The 20,153-nt window shown below is 39.6% G+C and overlaps 1 protein-coding gene across 8 annotated transcripts in view; it reads right to left on the bottom strand.

Annotated features, from left to right (window-relative positions):
- The window catches only part of inpp4b (inositol polyphosphate-4-phosphatase type II B), a 578,351-nt gene that overhangs the window by 165,842 nt on the left and 392,356 nt on the right, over positions 1-20,153 (bottom strand). For all 8 annotated transcript variants that reach the window (XM_017717647.2, XM_037538633.1, XM_017717648.2 and 5 more), the window contains one exon: positions 2,210-2,318. In XM_017717647.2, coding sequence (XP_017573136.1) covers positions 2,210-2,318 — 109 coding nt within the window. The remainder of the gene's footprint in view (positions 1-2,209; positions 2,319-20,153) is intronic.

The following is a 20,153-nucleotide window of genomic DNA, read 5'->3' as shown; positions in this document are numbered from 1 at the left end:
AGCACCTCAATGATGTGTAAACCTGGGTTAACCTGCGTTGTATCAGCACCACTCTGATCATCTTATCGCTTGAAGGAAGTAATGTGAGCGGATATGTGGAGGCTGAATGATATTTGGAAAAAGTTACTTTGCAATATTTTTGGTTTAATAAAAACATTAATTTGATAAAAATGTGATATTTGGAAAAAAAATCAGTTAAATATTTACTGTTCACAACACTTAATTATAACTCTAGCAAAAGAAAGCATCAGTTTAGGGAGGGACTTTGGCAGCAATTTAACTTTTCTAGTTAGAGCTGCACACTACAGACAAAACACCGCATACCGCAGTATGCAAAAGTTTGTGCACCCTTGGTAAAATGACGTTTTGTTGATTTTCTAAGTAAAATAAGTAACACATCCTCTACAGAGAACACACTTAACATTTTACTGTTTATTAAACCAGAAATATTTTTTTTTTTACATTTTACTGCACAATTACTGTTTATTTGCTGAATTTTTATATTTTATTTAATTAATTAATACTTTTACAATATGTTATACCCAACAAATTTATAGAAATCTAAACCTATCAATTTTTGGTTTGAATTGAAAGATATGGCTAGCACCACGAAACAGCTCATAGACTAAAGAACACCATACCTACTGTGAAGCATGGTGGTGGAAGTATCATCTGTTAGGGCTGCCTGTCTTCAGTTAAGGGCTTTAATCAAGATGGGTAGTAAATAACTCCAACTATGAAGACATTTTGACACATAACCTTTAACAGAAAACTAAAGAAGGAAAGGAATTTTGCTTTCCAACGTGCGCGAGTGGTTAAAAACTGACCAGCATTCTTTTTGATTAAAATAATTCATTATGTTTTTTGGAAGACCTGAGACCTTCATTCTTTCAAACACCCACAAAATATCTGTGATTGTTCAGAATGCTCACAGCAAACATTAAAATATTGAGGGGCTGATGTATGCAAATGGCATGCATTCTGCCTATGGGTTATGTATGAAACTGCCGCATGGACCTAAACATGCAGCTTCCTTTCTCATGCATATTTCATCTAAGGGAGGACTGCACAAAACATGTGAGGGAAACGTGCAGAGATATTACACCTGTGGTCATTTACATATTCTAGTCCAATTACTAAATTTTGAGAAACAAGTTTCTTCTATCTTCAAACCAGGTGTTCATTTGTGTTAGGTCCTCAAAAGATATGTTGTGGAGGTTTCGTTTAACAATGGCAGGAAAAAGAGTGATTAGATGGATGCAGGAGCCCTGAACCTATGCTTACAGAATGTTTACCAAGAGAATAACTATATTTCATCTCTCAGGAGCAGGATGTATGTAAGAAGACAAGGCACAATATGCTATATACCATGACTTAACCAAAAAATGCACATGGTGTGCGTCACTGTTTCGCAAACTCTATTTTCTTAGCTGAATTAAAAAACATCACTGTGGAGAAGAACTTTATTTATTACCACTTCTATATCTTCATCAGTGAACTCTTATTTTCTGGCTGAGGGCTTCATTATTTCACTGTGGCTTTTAATCCCTGCAAGCAGTTAATGAACAGGGCTATATGATGTGTGTGGTAAGCAGTTAGTCAGCTGAATGTTACATTCAGGTTCATTGTGTGTGCAAACTGCAGTGGCATCATGGAACGTTCTGCTCTGTTTCTGCACTCATATGAACAGAGTATGTCAGGTGGGGTTGCATGTGCAAAAAAAAATAATATTTGGCACAGCATATGAACTAGAGGACACCACACCTACTGTGAAGCATGGTGGTGGAAGTATCATGTTCTGGGGCTGTTTGTCTTCAGTTAAGGACTTTAGTCAAGATGGCATAGTGACTTACTCCAAATATCTGCTGGCCTGAAAGCTAAAGATGGAGAGGAATTTTACCCTCCAGCCTTCCAATCCCACATGCGCTATGGTTAAAAACTGGCCAGCATTATTTTTGATCAAAAAATTGTATTATGTTTCTTGGAAGTCTTGAGACCTTAATTCTCACAAAATATTTGTGATTGGTCAGAATGCACACATTATTGCCAAATGTACGCAAATGGGAAGCATTCTGCTTGTGGGTTATGTACGAAATGTATGAAACATGCGGTCACATCATCGGCTCATGTTGCTCACTTCAGCCGATACTACGATCCCAATTAAGGAACAATACATTGTGCAGACCTAGGATGTGTGTATGTGTGTTACCTTCTGGTGTGTGTCAGCAGCAATGTGGTCCACCTCTCCATCCTCTATCTCCCCCATCTTCAGCCGACACACCACCACCGTCCCCACAGCTGCCGAATCATCTGCCGTCCTGACAAACGCAACCAGAGAAATGAATTAGTCAAATTAGCGTGTGTGGTTTCCAGCACAGCTGAACATATGCCATTCACAATGCACCACATCGACAGTGTCCAGATTACAGTGTTTCTCATATTAGTGGCTAATATGTTAGCTAATCCTCAGCAGTGATTGGAGGCAGCCTACTGAAATGAGGAAAATGAACTGCAGACATGGAAGCAAACAGAAACCAATTACTCAGATTGATTGACCTTAAGCAGTCTGTACCTTTACAGGAGCTAATTAAGCTGTATGCTGTGCTGGGAAGAACTCCTGGATCAGATTCTGGTTTCAGAGGAAGGAGAATAGGAGTGTCTTGTCAGTGCTGATAATCTTTAGGAAAAGGTTTGACGATGTTTGGGAACAGATTCATAATTAAACTCGTCCTGACTCTCAAATGGCCAGCAATATACAGTATCTTAAAGTCAGCGTGGATTGGAAAAATGCATTTTCCCTTCCTACTGCGATGCATTTACAAGCAAAACACAGCATCACGGAGGTTCACTGAGCCAGCCAAGTGTTTTTATGTTATTATTGGTTATATAATTGGTATTATTGTGGGTGCACAGTCATATAATCAAAACTCAGTAGATGTTTTAGAGACAGGCAAAGGTTATTACATATTGGTGGAAGATTACAGAAGATTGTTTTTTTTAAATAGCATGATATGTTGACAAGATGACCTGAACCAACAAGGAGAAAAAGGCCTATTTTTTTTTTCAGCTTGACTTTTATAGGCAGAAATTTCTCAAATACCTCGTAAAGCCTGCACAGTAACCAAGCCAATGTCTCTGAATTCATGATAGAAGTGAATCTCTTGTGCACCAACAAAGGGCTCAAACAGACTGGAAAATTGTTTAACTTATATTGTTCTTTTAAGACAAGGAAGCTTAGAAATAACAAATAATAGAATATTACAGGTACATAAAGCAATCCTGATGGGTCTTTGAATAAGCAACAAGGGACAAGTGAAAATCATTATAATACATAAGGGGGAGTGAGTGGAGCCTGTGGTTTCTATGGTGCAATGGACAGTCGTCGTGAACTAATATACTCTAAAAATTGGCTTGTCACTACATTATAACTACATGATTGCATTTCGTGATCAGCAACTGACAAATTAATAACATGAGCAACACAAATACCTACTGTGAGGGACCACTGACACAGATGACTGCAGTAAAGACTGAACACACTTCAAGATAAGTCTAGAAAGGACCCGGAAGACGCTGCTGTTTGTGGTGCTTTTTAATTCATTAGCCACCTTTTCATGTAGCTGTCGAACTCAATTCAAGTGAGTAACCGGAATGTCACAAAAATTATGCAAGTCTGTCACACACCAAATGTGATGAGAATAAATATTCCGATGTGATTTGTCTGCATCAAGTCTAGTCACACGGAATGACTTTTTTTAGTTTCAGATGCACAGAATATCATTCAAAAGGTTTCTAACAAAATGGGCAAACTGTGACACTGTCCAGGATGCTCTCCATGTGGAAAAAACAAAAGGAGAACAAAGTTTCTCCGCATCATCAGGACCCAAAACTTTCAGCCCTTTTTGATTCATAACTGGGACCTCCATGATTCAGAGTGAGTTGCTTTTGGAAATGCAGCTCCACATGTGACAGAGCACAAACCAAACAAACAGAATGTCTTCAAATTGCTCCTCACAGAGCAACTGAGCAAAGCGTAAACGCTGGGCAGGCTTCATTCCAGTTTGGAAAAGTGAGAGTAGCGTGAAGAGCTTCATCGCTTTATTCAGAAGCTGAAACTTTTTAAGTGTTTGTAGGCCAGTTTGAATTCCGTCTGACATAGTTTTGGAAGTTCTGACACTTTTGGCATTTGTGAACAAGTTCTAGTTGCTGGGACATAACCGACATGTCTGTGATGGTGAGCATCTTGTCACTGGTATTTTGTTTCATTTATAGAACCCACTGGCAAACATAAAGCAGCAGGTGCCTTATGTGATCCAGTTAACATCAGTTAACAACATGTGTTTACATGCACTTAATAATCCGATCATAATCTGATTTCTGCAGACATCTGATTATTTAAATGATCGTTTAAGCAGCATACTCTGAGTAAGGTCTAGAAATATGCTTAAAAAACCTGGATTTAACTCAGTAATCAGAATTCTCAGGGCATTAAACTCTTACTCTGATTTCTTTCGGATTTCTCAGTCTGCACATGTATGAAAACAGATGCCGCCATCGGAAATAAGCAAGCAGGGGTGCTGCAAGATGGCAGCGAAACACTTTTGGAGCAACACTATAACCAACTATGTTTAATGAAATCAGATTACTGTCTGACTCATGTAGACCCAGAGTTTTCCCATTATCTGATTACTCAAGTGCAGATAAACGCCTTGATCGGATTACTGACAAAATCTGATTTTCGGCAGTTAGCAGACGATTAAGCGCAGGTAAACAAACTCACGGTTTTGTTTTCCTTAGTAAATGCAATTCCATTATAAATTTACTTTTAATAAAGGTACAACCTTTTATGTGAACTTCAGTGATTTCCATATTTTTATATGTCAAAATATGAACAAAACACATGGAGGCAAGGCTGGCTATTGATGTAATTACCATAAACATGGTACATCACTAGTTTACTGTGATATTGTTGAATGCATCAACTAGTATAACTTGCCTGAATAAACTTTTGCAAACATTTAACTGCAATTTTTGTGGTAAATTCAGAAAAGCAAGAGTTTAAGAGTTTTTGAGTATATAACTGTCCAACCCACCAGCAGTCTGGTGATGTAGAATGCTAATAAGTCCATTGCGGCAGTGCTGGAGGCACGATAGTGAAGCACTTAGTCCTGTCAGTGGAGGTAGGGGAGCCACAGAACTCTGAAAAGAGACAATCTGGCTTCGCCTCAGTCCTGTAGTCTCCCAGGAAAGGCAAAGTGGCTGATAGATTGAAGGCATCAGATACTACACTGCTCCCATTCCTCAGCGGGACAAATGGAAGCAGACCAGAACGCACTCCTACAGCCAACTCTCGAAGTTCCTCACTAAGGCCTCAGCCAAACACAGACTTTGAGCAAACGTCCTCTGCTTCACCTACCCAGTAAGTGGCCTGGGAGCCGGAGGTTGCTATACATCACATTTTACACTCATCACAGACTAATAGGCAGACCAGATGCCTCTATTTCACGGGACTGCGAGTGTCGCCACAATGCAATCTCATGTAAAAGCCTGAGGCAAAGCTCCTGCTGTCTTGTTAAGGTAATTGATACGTGTCTTTGAGAGGCAGGAGGTGGCCAAGGAAACCTCAACGAAAGTTCCCGAGGCGCACTTTCTTCTCCTTGTTCTCGGAGTCTTTTAGCGCTGATTAAGGGGTGCCACCCTACAGGTTTGTTTGGCATGATTAGTGCCAGCCCCTAAACGCAGGTTTCCATGCAAGCAAATCAAGCCGAGCTTTGCCTGCTGAATTGCGGCCGGCAGAAAGCAGACAGCTGGGAGTTGTGATTGACCTTAAATTAACTTTGAAGCGCCGCCCCCTCTCCTCCTACGCCCTGCCAGCAGATTGCCCTGTCCACAGTCGTATCCTCCACAAATCTAATTGGCCCCGGGTCCTTTTATGACAACAGTTAATCAGGGAGCTTTTGTTAAAGTGACAAAAGAAACGAGAGCTTGGCGCGACTCGCGAATAATTCGGGAAGCAATTACTTAGCGGACGAGCGCTCGGTGTCAAGGAGCTATTTCCACATGGTTTCGCACCATTTACAAACACGTCGTAAGGTGTTCGGCTCATGTTTGTTCCAGTGATAAAGTGCGTGAGGGAAGCAGATTACAAAACACACAAAGTGCCATAAAATCTTGTTAATTACTATATCAAATCATATCATATTTACATGTTCACTTGCATTCCAGCAACTTTCCACAAAGCATTGTGTGAATTATGAACATTTTTGTGGCTTCTTTTAATATATGTACATGATTTGAAGACATTTATCCGTCTGTCTGTCCAACTATCTATTATTATTTCTTCTATCTACCTATCTTTCTGAATGTCTGTCTGTCTGTCTGTCTGTTTAGCTATCTCTCTGTCTATTTATCTGAACATCAGTCTGTCTGTCTGTTTAGCTTTCTGGCTGTCTATCTATCTGAATGTCAGTCTGTCTGTCTGTTTAGCTTTCTGGCTGTCTATCTATCTGAATGTCAGTCTGTCTGTCTGTCTATCTATATATCTATGTTTCTATCATCTGTCTATCTATCTATTGTTTAACTATCTGTATGCCTATCTATGCCTGTCTGTCTATCTATCTATCTATCTATCTATCTATCTATCTATCTATCTATCTATCTATCTATCTGAATGTCAGTCTGTCTGTCTGTTTAGCTTTCTGGCTGTCTATCTATCTGAATGTTAGTCTGTCTGTCTGTTTAGCTTTCTGGCTGTCTATCTATCTGAATGTCAGTCTGTCTGTCTGTTTAGCTTTCTGGCTGTCTATCTATCTGAATGTTAGTCTGTCTGTCTGTTTAGCTTTCTGGCTGTCTATCTATCTGAATGTTAGTCTGTCTGTCTGTTTAGCTTTCTGGCTGTCTATCTATCTGAATGTCAGTCTGTCTGTCTGTCTATCTATATATCTATGTTTCTATCATCTGTCTATCTATCTATTGTTTAACTATCTGTATGCCTATCTATGCCTGTCTGTCTGTCTGTCTGTCTGTCTGTCTGTCTATCTATCTATCTATCTATCTATCTATCTATCTATCTATCTATCTATCTATCTATCTATCTATCTATCTGAATGTCAGTCTGTCTATCTATCTATCTATCTATCTATCTATCTATCTATCTATCTATCTATCTATCTATCTATCTATCTATCTATCTATCTATCTATCTATCTATCTATCTGAATGTCAGTCTGTCTGCCTGCCTATTTAGCTATCTCTCTGTCTATCTATCTGAACATCAGTCTGTCTGTCTGTCTGTCTGTCTATATATCTATGTTTCTATCATCTGTCTATATATCTATTGTTTAACTATCTGTATGCCTATCTATGCCTGTCTGTCTGTCTGTCTGTCTATCTATCTATCTGAATGTCAGTCTGTCTGCCTGCCTGTTTAGCTTTCTGGCTGTCTATCTATCTGAATGTGAGTCTGTCTGTCTGCCTGCCCGTTTATCTATCTATCTATCTATCTATCTATCTATCTATCTATCTATCTATCTATCTATCTATCTATCTATCTATCTATCTATCTATCTATCTATCTATCTATCTATCTATCTGTGTGCCTGGATTACGGCCATTTATGGCTGAAGTGCTGTGTAGCACTGTTTCTTTTCAGAGTCTCAAGTGTTCTGAAATGAATTAGTCCTGTTTTGTCACACAGGAACATTCGTCTTTAAGATTGAATCCCAAACGTACCATGAGCTCAAAGGACTGTGCCATGTCAAATGGCCAGTGTGGCATGAAAATGCACCTGGACAGTCATTAGAAGTCCACAAGCATGAACGCTCACATACACAAACTCACACGCACGCTGAAGGCTTTTACACAGTTACTAGCATGTGACAGAAACGCCGCAAGGATACTCTGGAGGGCATGAGCAGGGGCTGCAGTGGGGGCTGCAGTGAGGGATGGTGGAAGGCACCTCCATAAATCAGCCCTCCAACCTTAAGACCTCATGAGTCACTATGAAGGACCCGCACACATCAGTTATGTTTTGGCTTTCAGTCTTTCTTCTTATTTTTCATTACTCGGTTTTGTTTAGACTGCTTTTGCTTTCTGAGCTTTTTTGTAGAGCGAAAGAAAAAAGCTCAGGTTTATGCAGAGAAGGCAGATCAAAATAATTCATTTCAGATCTGATGTTACAGATAGCAGTGTGTGATCCAGTATCAGAAACCAAATCAAGTGTGTGATGATGAAGGCATGCAGTTTGTACGATGCTAAATAATCAATATTACTTGTTTGATACATCTAGTCTTATACCTTCAGTGAAAAAATAACTAAATGAGCATATCTGTCCTGACTGTTCAGCTACATTTAAGGTAGGGAGAAAATTGTGTAACAGTGATTGTACGTGCTATTATTGTGAAATGACAGCATTTAGGACCAACAGCAGCTCATTTATGAAGGGGCAGACAACGTAAACTCACAGTGAGGGGCTGCTGATTGCATAGTGTGTAAAAATCCTGTTGCATTATTTACTACAGACTTCCAAACTGCACACAAGCTCTAGATCACACACTGCAAAGCGTCATCTGGAAATTTGTAAGCCTTGCAGAATAATTATCAACTGATTTTAAGCACCCAAGTAATAGTACAAGGAGAATATAGCCATTTTATGTACTACCCAAAATAAATAAGTATAGTCAATAGTTTCTTTGGGGACTACTTCGCCCCACAACGCCCTGCACGTATTTCGACCAATACCTTGAATCACATGACTCACTTGAACACTAACGAGTCCCAGGCACCAGGCAAGGAGTATTCACAACCATTTGGACATCTGGTTCCTATCACTACCACTGTGGATAACAGAGCATTTCAACATCAAACCACCATGAATGACTTTGTTTATACCTTAACTGTTTAAGCATGCAGAGGTTTTGAAAAATGGTGGCATTCTCCTTTAAGTACACTTTCCTGTACTTTTGTACGTAGTGAAGAATTGTAGTGACAGGCTCGCTTCTTCTGACCTTGACTTTGACTTTGAAATGTGTTGAGAATGCAGCTTTCCTTCAATAGCATGAAATCCCAGCACGCTGATTAGACTGAGCGCTAACCTGTTTGGGGGACATGAACAGTTTGTCAAAAGAGTTACTCTTGGAAGTCCCACACAGTGGCTCACCGAATCATTGCTTCAGGTTACCAATTACACCCTGAATCACACTGACACCCAGCAGGTGCCTGTGGCACCCTGTGGGCCAAACACCGACCACTGCTGACACAGGACTGAGCTCAATCATACTAACACACTGCACGCCTAACATACCTGAAAGAAGCAATGCTATGAGATATACTACCACAAACGAGCACATTAAAAACATTACCGAAGCATAGATGGGTCATTCAGGTGGATACATTAAAAAAAAATCTTTCATACCAAAGCTAAATAAGCTTAAAATGTCCATTAACATCTGTTATCATATATGCAAAAAACACAGCTGAATTCCAAATGTACTGTACTGGTCACTGGTTTTATATGAATGTGGTAACACCAGTTACCACTGTGACTCCAGTGACATTAAAACAGGATTTTGTAAATTGGCTGACTCATTGCTGGTCAGGTGACCTTGTGCAACTATTTAAAGGCAGTAATAAAAAATGATGAATGGCATTATTTTAATTACCCAGCCAATAAAGCACATAACACCGATGACAGATAGAAGTTATGTGCTGCCTGATAAACAAAATTATTACCAAACTAATGAAATATAATGAGTGAGTGTGACTCGCCTTCTCACGCCTTGAGATGCTTCTTCTCTGATGGGCCTCGACCCAAGAAGCAGTTTAATAGAGCTGAAAATACTGTGCTAAAATGTAATATAAGAGTCCTGATAACACTCTGTGACCAAACTCTATAGATGAAAACTATGTTGGAAAAAAAACAGTTCTATTTTGAATTAATTTTTCTGTAGTGTGCCAGAAGAATTCAGACGCTCTCGATTAAAAGGAGAAAATGAGGCTTTACTGTTAGAAGCACAATCCAGGTTCGTAGTCAATAAACAGGCGTAGGTCAAATCCAAAAAAGGCATCCAACACAAAAAGACAAACATAACAGAAGGCAGTAAATCCAAAAAGGTCAGACAAAAGACAGAGTCGAAAAGCAGGCAAAGTATGGTCATATGACAGACAACACCGGTGAATCAAGATAGCTTTCTGGTGAACGAGAGTGCTGATTGGAGTGTGAGGAAAGTTCAGGAGTCACTTGGGTCATGTGATTAGCTTGGTGAGATTGTTGTCTGCGTTGCTATGTGACCAGCAGTCTGTGCACCAACCATCAGGCTTAAAGGGTGAAAAAGCATGAAATAATATTGTGTGCTTTTCTGCACTTACTCAGTCCAGTGTTAAAATATAAAGCATATCACTCCTGTGTAGCCTAGCACAAATCCACATAGTGCTTGCCTTAGCTTCCTAACTAGCTTGTATGAGCCTAGCAAACTTTTTACAATGTAATAATTCCAAAAATATAAATCAACCTATCAACACAGTCTCTATTCTATTCCCAACATCTCTATTCTATTCTCACCCTGTGAGAATACTGCACATTTACATTCAGCTATACAGGCCGCTAGACATTCCTCCAGTAATGGAGGCCGGGGCCCAGCTATAGAAAAATACGTTAGACTAAACCAATAAGCCATGACTGGTTTGTGAAGGGGAGAATGATGCAGTGCTTTGTGGGTAAACTAAAGCCACAAGGGAAGCAGTCCAGCAAAACAGAACAGATTTTTTTTTTAAGTTTAACTCTAAATTGAGAGAGTGAGAGAGGAAATCATTCTGTGAAATGAAAGAGGGGGACAAAGACAAACGATCAGCAGTCAGAGTTACTACTCTACAGTAAAGACATACGAAACAGACTGAGAGGTGGGTAAAGGGAACAGAGCAGATTTAAGAAAAAAAAGAGAAGAAACTTCTGCAACTCCTGACCTGAGAGAGAGGGAGAGAGAGACAGAGAGAGAGGGAGAAAGAGAGAGAGAGAAAGACAAAGGGAGAGAGCGAAAGACAGAGGGAGAGAGCGAGAGACAGAGGGAGAGAGCGAGAGACAGAGGGAGAGAGAGCGAGAGAGTGAGAGAGAGAGACAGAGAGAGAGGGAGAAAGAGAGAGAGCGAAAGACAGAGGGAGAGAGCGAGAGACAGAGACAGAGAGCGAGACAGAGGGAGAGAGAGAGAGAGAGAGCGAGAGAGAGACAGAGAGAGAGGGCGAGAGACAGGGGGAGAGAGAGAGAGACAGACAGACAGACAGAGACAGAGAGAGAGAGAATTCTATGAAGAAGGTATCTGAGAATAGTGAAAGTTAGGGATGTACTGATGTGAGAACTGTAGGCCAATGCCAATATCTAATACATACCTTTTTACAGATCTGCCGATTCTGATGAAAAAAAGGTAGAAATTGCTGGGCATGGCCTGGCTTAGACATCCTGAGCTACGGCACTTTTTATTTTATACATTTTTATTTATATATTTTTAATCAGCCCTGAACCTTATAACATTCTACACATTTCAACCCAGAATATATATATATATATATATATATATATATATATATATATATATATATATATAGACAGACATATAGACATAGATAGATAGATAGATAGATAGATAGAGACAGAAATACAGACAGAAAAAGAAGAGAGAAAGAGGTTGACAAGACAGCAAGAGAAACAGGGAAAATAGAGTGATAAACAGACAGACAGACAAAGAGAGAGAGAGAAGAGAGAGAGAGGCAGAGAGAGAGAGCGAAACAGAGAGAGAGAGAGGCAGAGAGAGAGAAAGACAGAGAGAGAGAGAGAGGCAGAGAGAGAGAGCAAGACAGAGAAAGAGAGGCAGAGAGAGAGAGAGAGAGAAAGAGAGAGAGGGAGATTTCCTGTTTCAAGTAGTGTTTCACATTTCTTATATTTTTTGTTTTATGGTACTTTGTTTTTGCCTTCTACCCATTGACTGCTGTGATAGGCTCCAGCTCAATGCAACCCAGAAGGATAAGCAGCTTAGAAAATGAGTGTGTGTGTGTGTGTGTGTGTCTGTGTTGTTTCAAAAACATATCAATGATCAAGTAAAAACTGCATTATAATCCGGGGAGGACATCCCAAAACAACCATGCAATGAACCGGGCTGATCCTCAGCTGGCTAAATCATCCCGATCATCCCGATCATCACGTGTATAATAAACACATCATCAAATATTGTTTAAAAATATAAAAATCAAAATCTAAACATCTGCCTGATGTCAAGATATTTAAAGCAATTATCTGCTGATGTGGATGCGGTTCTGAGTTCAGTGAATTCCTGGTGATCATCTTAGGAACTTCCCTCCATGCTGAATCAGACAGATGTCTGCACTGAGCTGGCGGTTTGTTTTGGTGGCAGTGGAGGACGGAGAGCAGAGAGCACAGAGTCATATTAATGAGCACATTCACAGGACACAGGCCTTCAGCACACATCAGATAAATACAACAACAGGACACTGGTGTGATTTGGGTGTCACCTTGAGCAACCACTCACTTTATAAGCCCTCTGTTTATGCAAGTGAAGAGACCCTATTTGCCTAAAAATACAGCAGGACAACAGATAGATATCTCCAAAATGGTGACTTTTTACAGGAGAAGTAAAAAACCTATTTTCCTTTCAATGTAAGTCAAAGGAACCAGACTTTTTCCAAGACGTTTTGGGTCATTGCTTTTGGTCCCTTCATCATGAAATTAGTATACAATGTAAATCGCAACATGTACTTCTAAAAAATTCGTACTTCGTAAAAATGATGTCAAAAACTGAAAAATGACAATAAGTAGTCCAACACTATATAGTGTGTTTTAAAGTTTTATTAACTTTTTTGTTTTTCTTTTAAACCTTTTAGTTCTGAACAATTTTCTTGGCTGCCCCAAACTTTTGTGCAGTGCTGTATGTGTGATGGATGTGACCCTTAAGGACTGGAGTTACTGTCGGTCACACACTACTGTAATTACAAAATGTCAAGAAGTGACAAATATCAATGTCGAGCAAAGACAAGCAAGGCCAAATGTTATTGCACCACAATAACCTTTCCATCAAACTGAAATGATGTTAAAACATCTCTTCTACTTACTAACACTAATGTGGTGTGGACTGAATATTTAGAATCAGCACTTCCTACAGAAAAGTTTCAATGAGTTACGAATGAAATATAATTCATATAAATGACGCTGCACTCCTGATAAATGCTGCCTCTAACAGTGAACCGCTAGAAGCAGAGTTCAGTCGTCTGTAAAGACGGAGTGGTCAGCTCCTGTCCTTCTTTCTCTCTCGCTAGTCATCTGACCTTCTCTCCCTCTCCAGCCATCTTTTCATCATCCTACAGTCCTCTTTCTCTCCATCCCTCAGTCCCTCTCTCTCTTGCTTTCCCATGCATCTTTTCTGGGCCTCCATACGTCTCTGTCTGCCGAGTCTGGCTCATATTCCTGACCTACATAAAGACTGGACAGGGCTAAATATAGAGTATAGCAGCTTCTTATTGAGGACAGATGTTATGATAAGTCTGTAATGATGGAGGGAGAGTACAGCAGCGCTGAGAGAAAGAAAGAAAGAAAGAAAGAAAGAAAGAAAGAAAGAAAGAGAGAGAAAGAGAGAGAGAGAGAAAGAGAGAGCAAGATAGAGAGAAAGAGCAAGGGAGAGGATGAAAAAGGAATAGAGATAGAGACTGGGAGAAAGAGAACAAGAGAGGTAGAAAGAGAGAGCAGAGAGAGAGCGAGAGAGAGACAGAGAGATGGACAGAAGTAAAACCAGACAGAGAGGACAGCAAAAGAAAGAGAGACCCAAATAGGTAGACAGGCAGAAACACAGAGAGAGAGAGAGAGCAAGACAGAGAGAAAGAGCAAGGGAGAGGACGAAAAAGGGACAGAGATAGAAACTGAGAAAAAGAGAACAGAGGTAGAAAGAGAGAGCAGGGAGAAAGAGAGAGAGAGAGGGAGAGATGGACAGAAGTAAAACCAGACAGAGAGAGAAGCAAAAGAAACAAAGAGAAAGAAAGAGAGACGCAGATAGGTAGACAGGCAGAAAAAAGAGGGGGGGGGGGGTGGAGAGAGAGAGAGAGAGAGAGAGAGAGAGAGAGAGAGATGAGAGTGTTGTTCGGGGCCTTTATTGAAAAAGAAGGAGCTCTTTTACTTCCCCTCTTTTTTCCTGTGACTCGGCAATAATTGCATTTGGCCGCCTGACTCAATCAACAGGGACGCCGCTGCAGGCTCCATGAAAAGGCAGGGATGGTGTGAATCGCCAAGAGAGCAGCCAAGCAGATGGAAGCTCTGGACGACGTCCAGTCTCTTTCAAACACACACACACACACACACACACACACACACACGTACATGCACTCATACACACGTAAACATGTACACATATGCTCTGGATCACTCAGTGGCCATTCACGATACTTTATAGACAAGGGGAGGAAAATGTGCTAATTTTATGTTCTTTCATATAAAATTGATGGGTCTTGTGTGCAAGCGGTCAGCCAGCACACATGATCTCACAACTAAGACCTTCTGACTATCTTCAGGAAGTCTGATAGATTAACAGCTTAAGAACTGGATACTTTGACAGGAAGGGGCCGTTTGACTTACCTGTAACCTGACGAATGACAGACCGCTTTCTCAGTGGGACATATGGGACAGGCTATAGTCATAAAGCACCAACACTACAGCAAGCATAAAAACAGTTGTAAAGTTTGCAAACACATGAAGTTCTTAATTAACAGCCACTAAATATTTCAGAAAACAACTTCTGCCAAGCTTTTCACCAAATCTTCTTAACTTTAATATAAAATAAGATTTTACTTAAAGTAGAAAAACAACCAAAAAAATGGAGATGCAAGGTTTTGTTCATACAGTAGAGGTGTGTATTGGCCAGAACCGGTCAATGTATATTTTGATGTGCGTACTTTGATACAGGGGTTACAATTTATTATATTGCAATATGTGGACAAGGAACAATATTGCACTTTTTAAAGATTTAGTTGTAGAAATACTGTCAGTATGAAAAACACCACCATATGCATAAAATTTGAGTAAAAGGAAAAGTCTAATGGCTTAGGACAGATTACAACACTACTATTTAGTGGTCAGGGGTTTAAACACATCACAAATGAACCACTGTCTGCCACAAATCTTTGCATGTAAAAATATTATAATACTGGGTTTTTGAGAATCAATACAGTATTATAAAATATAATATTGTGATAGTCAAGTGTATGAATATTTTCTTACACCCCTGCACTGCATCCAGGTCAACTAAACAGAACTATGCTCTGTGGGGAACTCCATATTAAATGAAATCTTTCATCATTGCCATATCTGGTGTAAATATGCCTACAGGCCTCCTGTTGCAGTAATACCATACTTCTAGAGTGAGATTTGAAAAGCTACAATGACGTTGGGGTCTGTTTTTTATAATGTTGGCTGATGCAAAAGGAAGCTGAGTATCATGTCTGTATTTATTAGCCTCTACATCATAAATATATGCTAGCAGTCAGAAAGTCTTCGTAAGAGAACATTAATGAACGAAAACACAAAAGGACACAACATTGTGAAGTCGGTCAAATTGATGAGGCTGAGCGATGCAATGGTGCATCACTGAATATTACATAACATGACACATAACATATTAAATGCTAATTTTAAGCCAGAATGGCCTTTTAAACAACCATGCAATTGTGCAGTACTGACCACATCCACAAAATACTTAGAAAAGTGTACTGTGATGCAATTTTATTTTAGTATCACAGCAGAAAAAGATTGTCAGATTATATAACTGACAACATTCTGATGTACAATGGCATGCAAAGGTTTAGGCACCACTGGTCAAAATTTCTGCTACTATGAATAAGTGGGTGGAAGCTGAACTGATCTCCACAATGTATAAAGTTCAGGATGATTCATTTTATGCTAATTTTCTTTTTGTGAAAAAAAGAGCGCCATGCAAAAGTTTGGGCACCCAGACATTTGAGCTATCAGACTTTAATTAGCTTGTCAGGGCTATCGCTTTTTCATAATCATTGTTCTTTCAAAGCCTTATAAATACGCCTTTATAAGACTCCTCAAACCTGTACCCAACAATCCACGGCCATGGCTCCTCTTTAAACAGCTGGATAAGGCTATAAATAGACAGCAGAGCATTTTCAGGTAGCCGTTTCCTCAGTTCATAGAGCACTTAAGAAATGGCATTTATTAGGAACATTGCAGGTCAAGTTGAGGGCTGGAAGATCAAGAAAATGTTCAGAGAGCACTGCTAGTAGGATTACTACGACTAGGCCAAATCCCCTGTTTGACTGCAAAAGACATTCAAGAAGGCTTAGCAGAGTCTGCAGTGGTGGTACAGTGTTCTACTGTGTAGCGACACCTGCACAAATATGACTTTTAGAGCAGAGTCATCAGAAAAAAACTCTCCTGCTCCATCAGCATCAGAGCTTTTGAACATCATGGAAACAAGTCCTGTAGACTAAGTTAAAAGAGAACTTTCTGCCTACAGAAAATAAAGGTATGTTTGGAGAAAAGGTTGAAAATTGAATGGAAAAAAAAAACACAAGCTGTTAAGCTTGTGTTGCAGTCAGTGACACAAGGAACATTTCACTGGTAAAAAGAAAAATCGATTCAATTAAATACCAACACATTCTGGAAGCAAACATCACACCATCTGTAAAGAAAAGCTGAAAATGAAAAGATGATGGCTTCTACAACAGGATAATCAAAATCCACAATGGACTACCTCAACAGGCACAAGCTGAAGGTCTTGCCTTTGCCCTCACAGCCCCCTGATCTAAACATCATCAAGAATCTGGGGATAGACCTCAAAAGACCAGTGCATGCAAGACGAGCCAAGAATCTCACTGAGCTAGAAGCCTTTTGCAAGGCTTACAAATCCACCAAACAAGAACTGAAAGACTCTATACTGATTACAACACTACTATTTAGTGGTCAGGGGTTTAAACACATCACAAATGAACCACTGTCTGCCACAAATCTTTGCATGTAAAAATATTATAATACTGGGTTTTTGAGAATCAATACAGTATTATAAAATATAATATTGTGATAGTCAAGTGTATGAATATTTTCTTACACCCCTGCACTGCATCCAGGTCAACTAAACAGAACTATGCTCTGTGGGGAACTCCATATTAAATGAAATCTTTCACCATTGCCATATCTGGTGTAAATATGCCTACAGGCCTCCTGTTGCAGTAATACCGTACTTCTAGAGTGAGATTTGAAAAGCTACAATGACGTTGGGGTCTGTTTTTTATAATGTTGGCTGATGCAAAAGGAAGCTGAGTATCATGTCTGTATTTATTAGCCTCTACATCATAAATATATGCTAGCAGTCAGAAAGTCTTCGTAAGAGAACATTAATGAACGAAAACACAAAAGGACACAACATTGTGAAGTCGGTCAAATTGATGAGGCTGAGCGATGCAATGGTGCATCACTGAATATTACATAACATGACACATAACATATTAAATGCTAATTTTAAGCCAGAATGGCCTTTTAAACAACCATGCAATTGTGCAGTACTGACCACATCCACAAAATACTTAGAAAAGTGTACTGTGATGCAATTTTATTTTAGTATCACAGCAGAAAAAGATTGTCAGATTATATAACTGACAACATTCTGATGTACAATGGCATGCAAAGGTTTAGGCACCACTGGTCAAAATTTCTGCTACTATGAATAAGTGGGTGGAAGCTGAACTGATCTCCACAATGTATAAAGTTAAGGATGATTCATTTTATGCTCATTTTCTTTTTGTGAAAAAAAAGGAGCGCCATGCAAAAGTTTGGGCACCCAGACATTTGAGCTATCAGACTTTAATTAGCTTGTCAGGGCTATCGCTTTTTCATAATCATTGTTCTTTCAAAGCCTTATAAATACGCCTTTATAAGACTCCTCAAACCTGTACCCAACAATCCACGGCCATGGCTCCTCTTTAAACAGCTGGATAAGGCTATAAATAGACAGCAGAGCATTTTCAGGTAGCCGTTTCCTCAGTTCATAGAGCACTTAAGAAATGGCATTTATTAGGAACATTGCAGGTCAAGTTGAGGGCTGGAAGATCAAGAAAATGTTCAGAGAGCACTGCTAGTAGGATTACTACGACTAGGCCAAATCCCCTGTTTGACTGCAAAAGACATTCAAGAAGGCTTAGCAGAGTCTGCAGTAGTGGTACAGTGTTCTACTGTGTAGCGACACCTGCACAAATATGACTTTTAGAGCAGAGTCATCAGAAAAAAACTCTCCTGCTCCATCAGCATCAGAGCTTTTGAACATCATGGAAACAAGTCCTGTAGACTAAGTTAAAAGAGAACTTTCTGCCTACAGAAAATAAAGGTATGTTTGGAGAAAAGGTTGAAAATTGAATGGAAAAAAAAAACACAAGCTGTTAAGCTTGTGTTGCAGTCAGTGACACGAGGAACATTTCACTGGTAAAAAGAAAAATCGATTCAATTAAATACCAACACATTCTGGAAGCAAACATCACACCATCTGTAAAGAAAAGCTGAAAATGAAAAGATGATGGCTTCTACAACAGGATAATCAAAATCCACAATGGACTACCTCAACAGGCACAAGCTGAAGGTCTTGCCTTTGCCCTCACAGCCCCCTGATCTAAACATCATCAAGAATCTGGGGATAGACCTCAAAAGACCAGTGCATGCAAGACGAGCCAAGAATCTCACTGAGCTAGAAGCCTTTTGCAAGGCTTACAAATCCACCAAACAAGAACTGAAAGACTCTATACTGGCTACAAAAAGCATTTACAAGCTGTGACATTTGCCAGAGGTTACTAAGTACATGCACGGCATCCAAACTTTTGCTTTTGGGCCCTTTTGTTTTTTGTTATTTTCACAGTGTAAGAGATGGAAATAAAGTGAGTTAAAAATATTAAATATTATGTGTCATCTATACATTTATGCCTTTTGATTGCTTAGCTATTCACATTAACAGAAATTTAGACTTTTGCATACCACTGGACTTTTGGGGGGGGGGGGGGTCTGAGCCAAGATTTAAACCCATGTAACGTTTGGCAGGTTGAAACAGAGGATTCCCACTCATTTGTCTAGACTCTATTAAGCATGATTATGAAGAGGAAGCTGGCCGGGTGTGTGTGAGAACGTTTGTCAGACGGCTCCGGAGGCTGTCCTCATCTCTTTGTTTTGGAGCCTGTGTCCTCAGACAATCAGCTTCATGTTTGATTCAAGCTGACTGAGGAGTCGATAGAACTAATCAAATGACCTGTCACATGCTTGATGACTTTCTTTAAGGGCCGGTGATGTCTTGACTGAACGAACTGGCTGCAAGGGTGCTTTTAATAAGAGGACAGTGTGCACTTTTACACACTGACTATGCAAGCAAATTCCAACAGCTGCAGAGTAAGCATGTACAGCAGTCCTGGAGGGCCGCAGGGCGTAAGATTACAGCTGTGCCAATAGTACAATTAATCGCTAAACATCAGTTGTATGTTCTGAAATGTTGGGTTACTACTACTTTAATATTTATTTATTTATCTGTGTATTCTGTAACAGTTTGTGTTTCCATTGTTATAGTCCAGTCAGTGTGGATGAAGGTACTACTTCACACCTATAGATGGCAGTAGCTACAGCAGCTAATATACTGAATCTATGTGTTACGACTTGTTTGAAGTACAGGAGTTCTGGTTGGTGAGAATAAAAATGGTTCTGTATGGTCTTATAACGTTCTAGATGTGGTGAAAACAGGTCAGCAACAAATATTCAATAAATTTGGTAAATAAAATATTTGAAAAAATGGACAACCAAAACCAATAACCTACACATTTATGACTTTTATGAACCCAGGAGCTTCTGTAGGAAAACAAGCATTAATCAAGCCAAATATTAACGTTTCTTCATGATCAATTTTAACTCCAGATGCAGTCCAAATATCCTACTTCTCAGCACTGCTAACCAGAACTATAGGAACATTTTCAGACTGGACCAGGTGTTCAAGCCAGTGTAGCAAAAATGTGTTCCTGTATTAAATGGTTTTGATCAGCTTAAAAACATTTGTCATTCTACCCCGTTCAGCAAAACGTGGTTGTCATTTTTAAGACAAGGGTTAAAAGGATGCTGTTTC

Source organism: Pygocentrus nattereri, chromosome 5, assembly GCF_015220715.1.
Source record: "Pygocentrus nattereri isolate fPygNat1 chromosome 5, fPygNat1.pri, whole genome shotgun sequence".
NCBI lineage: Eukaryota > Metazoa > Chordata > Actinopteri > Characiformes > Serrasalmidae > Pygocentrus > Pygocentrus nattereri.
Note: the sequence above shows the minus strand (reverse complement) of the source record. Positions and strands in the feature narration are given on the sequence as shown.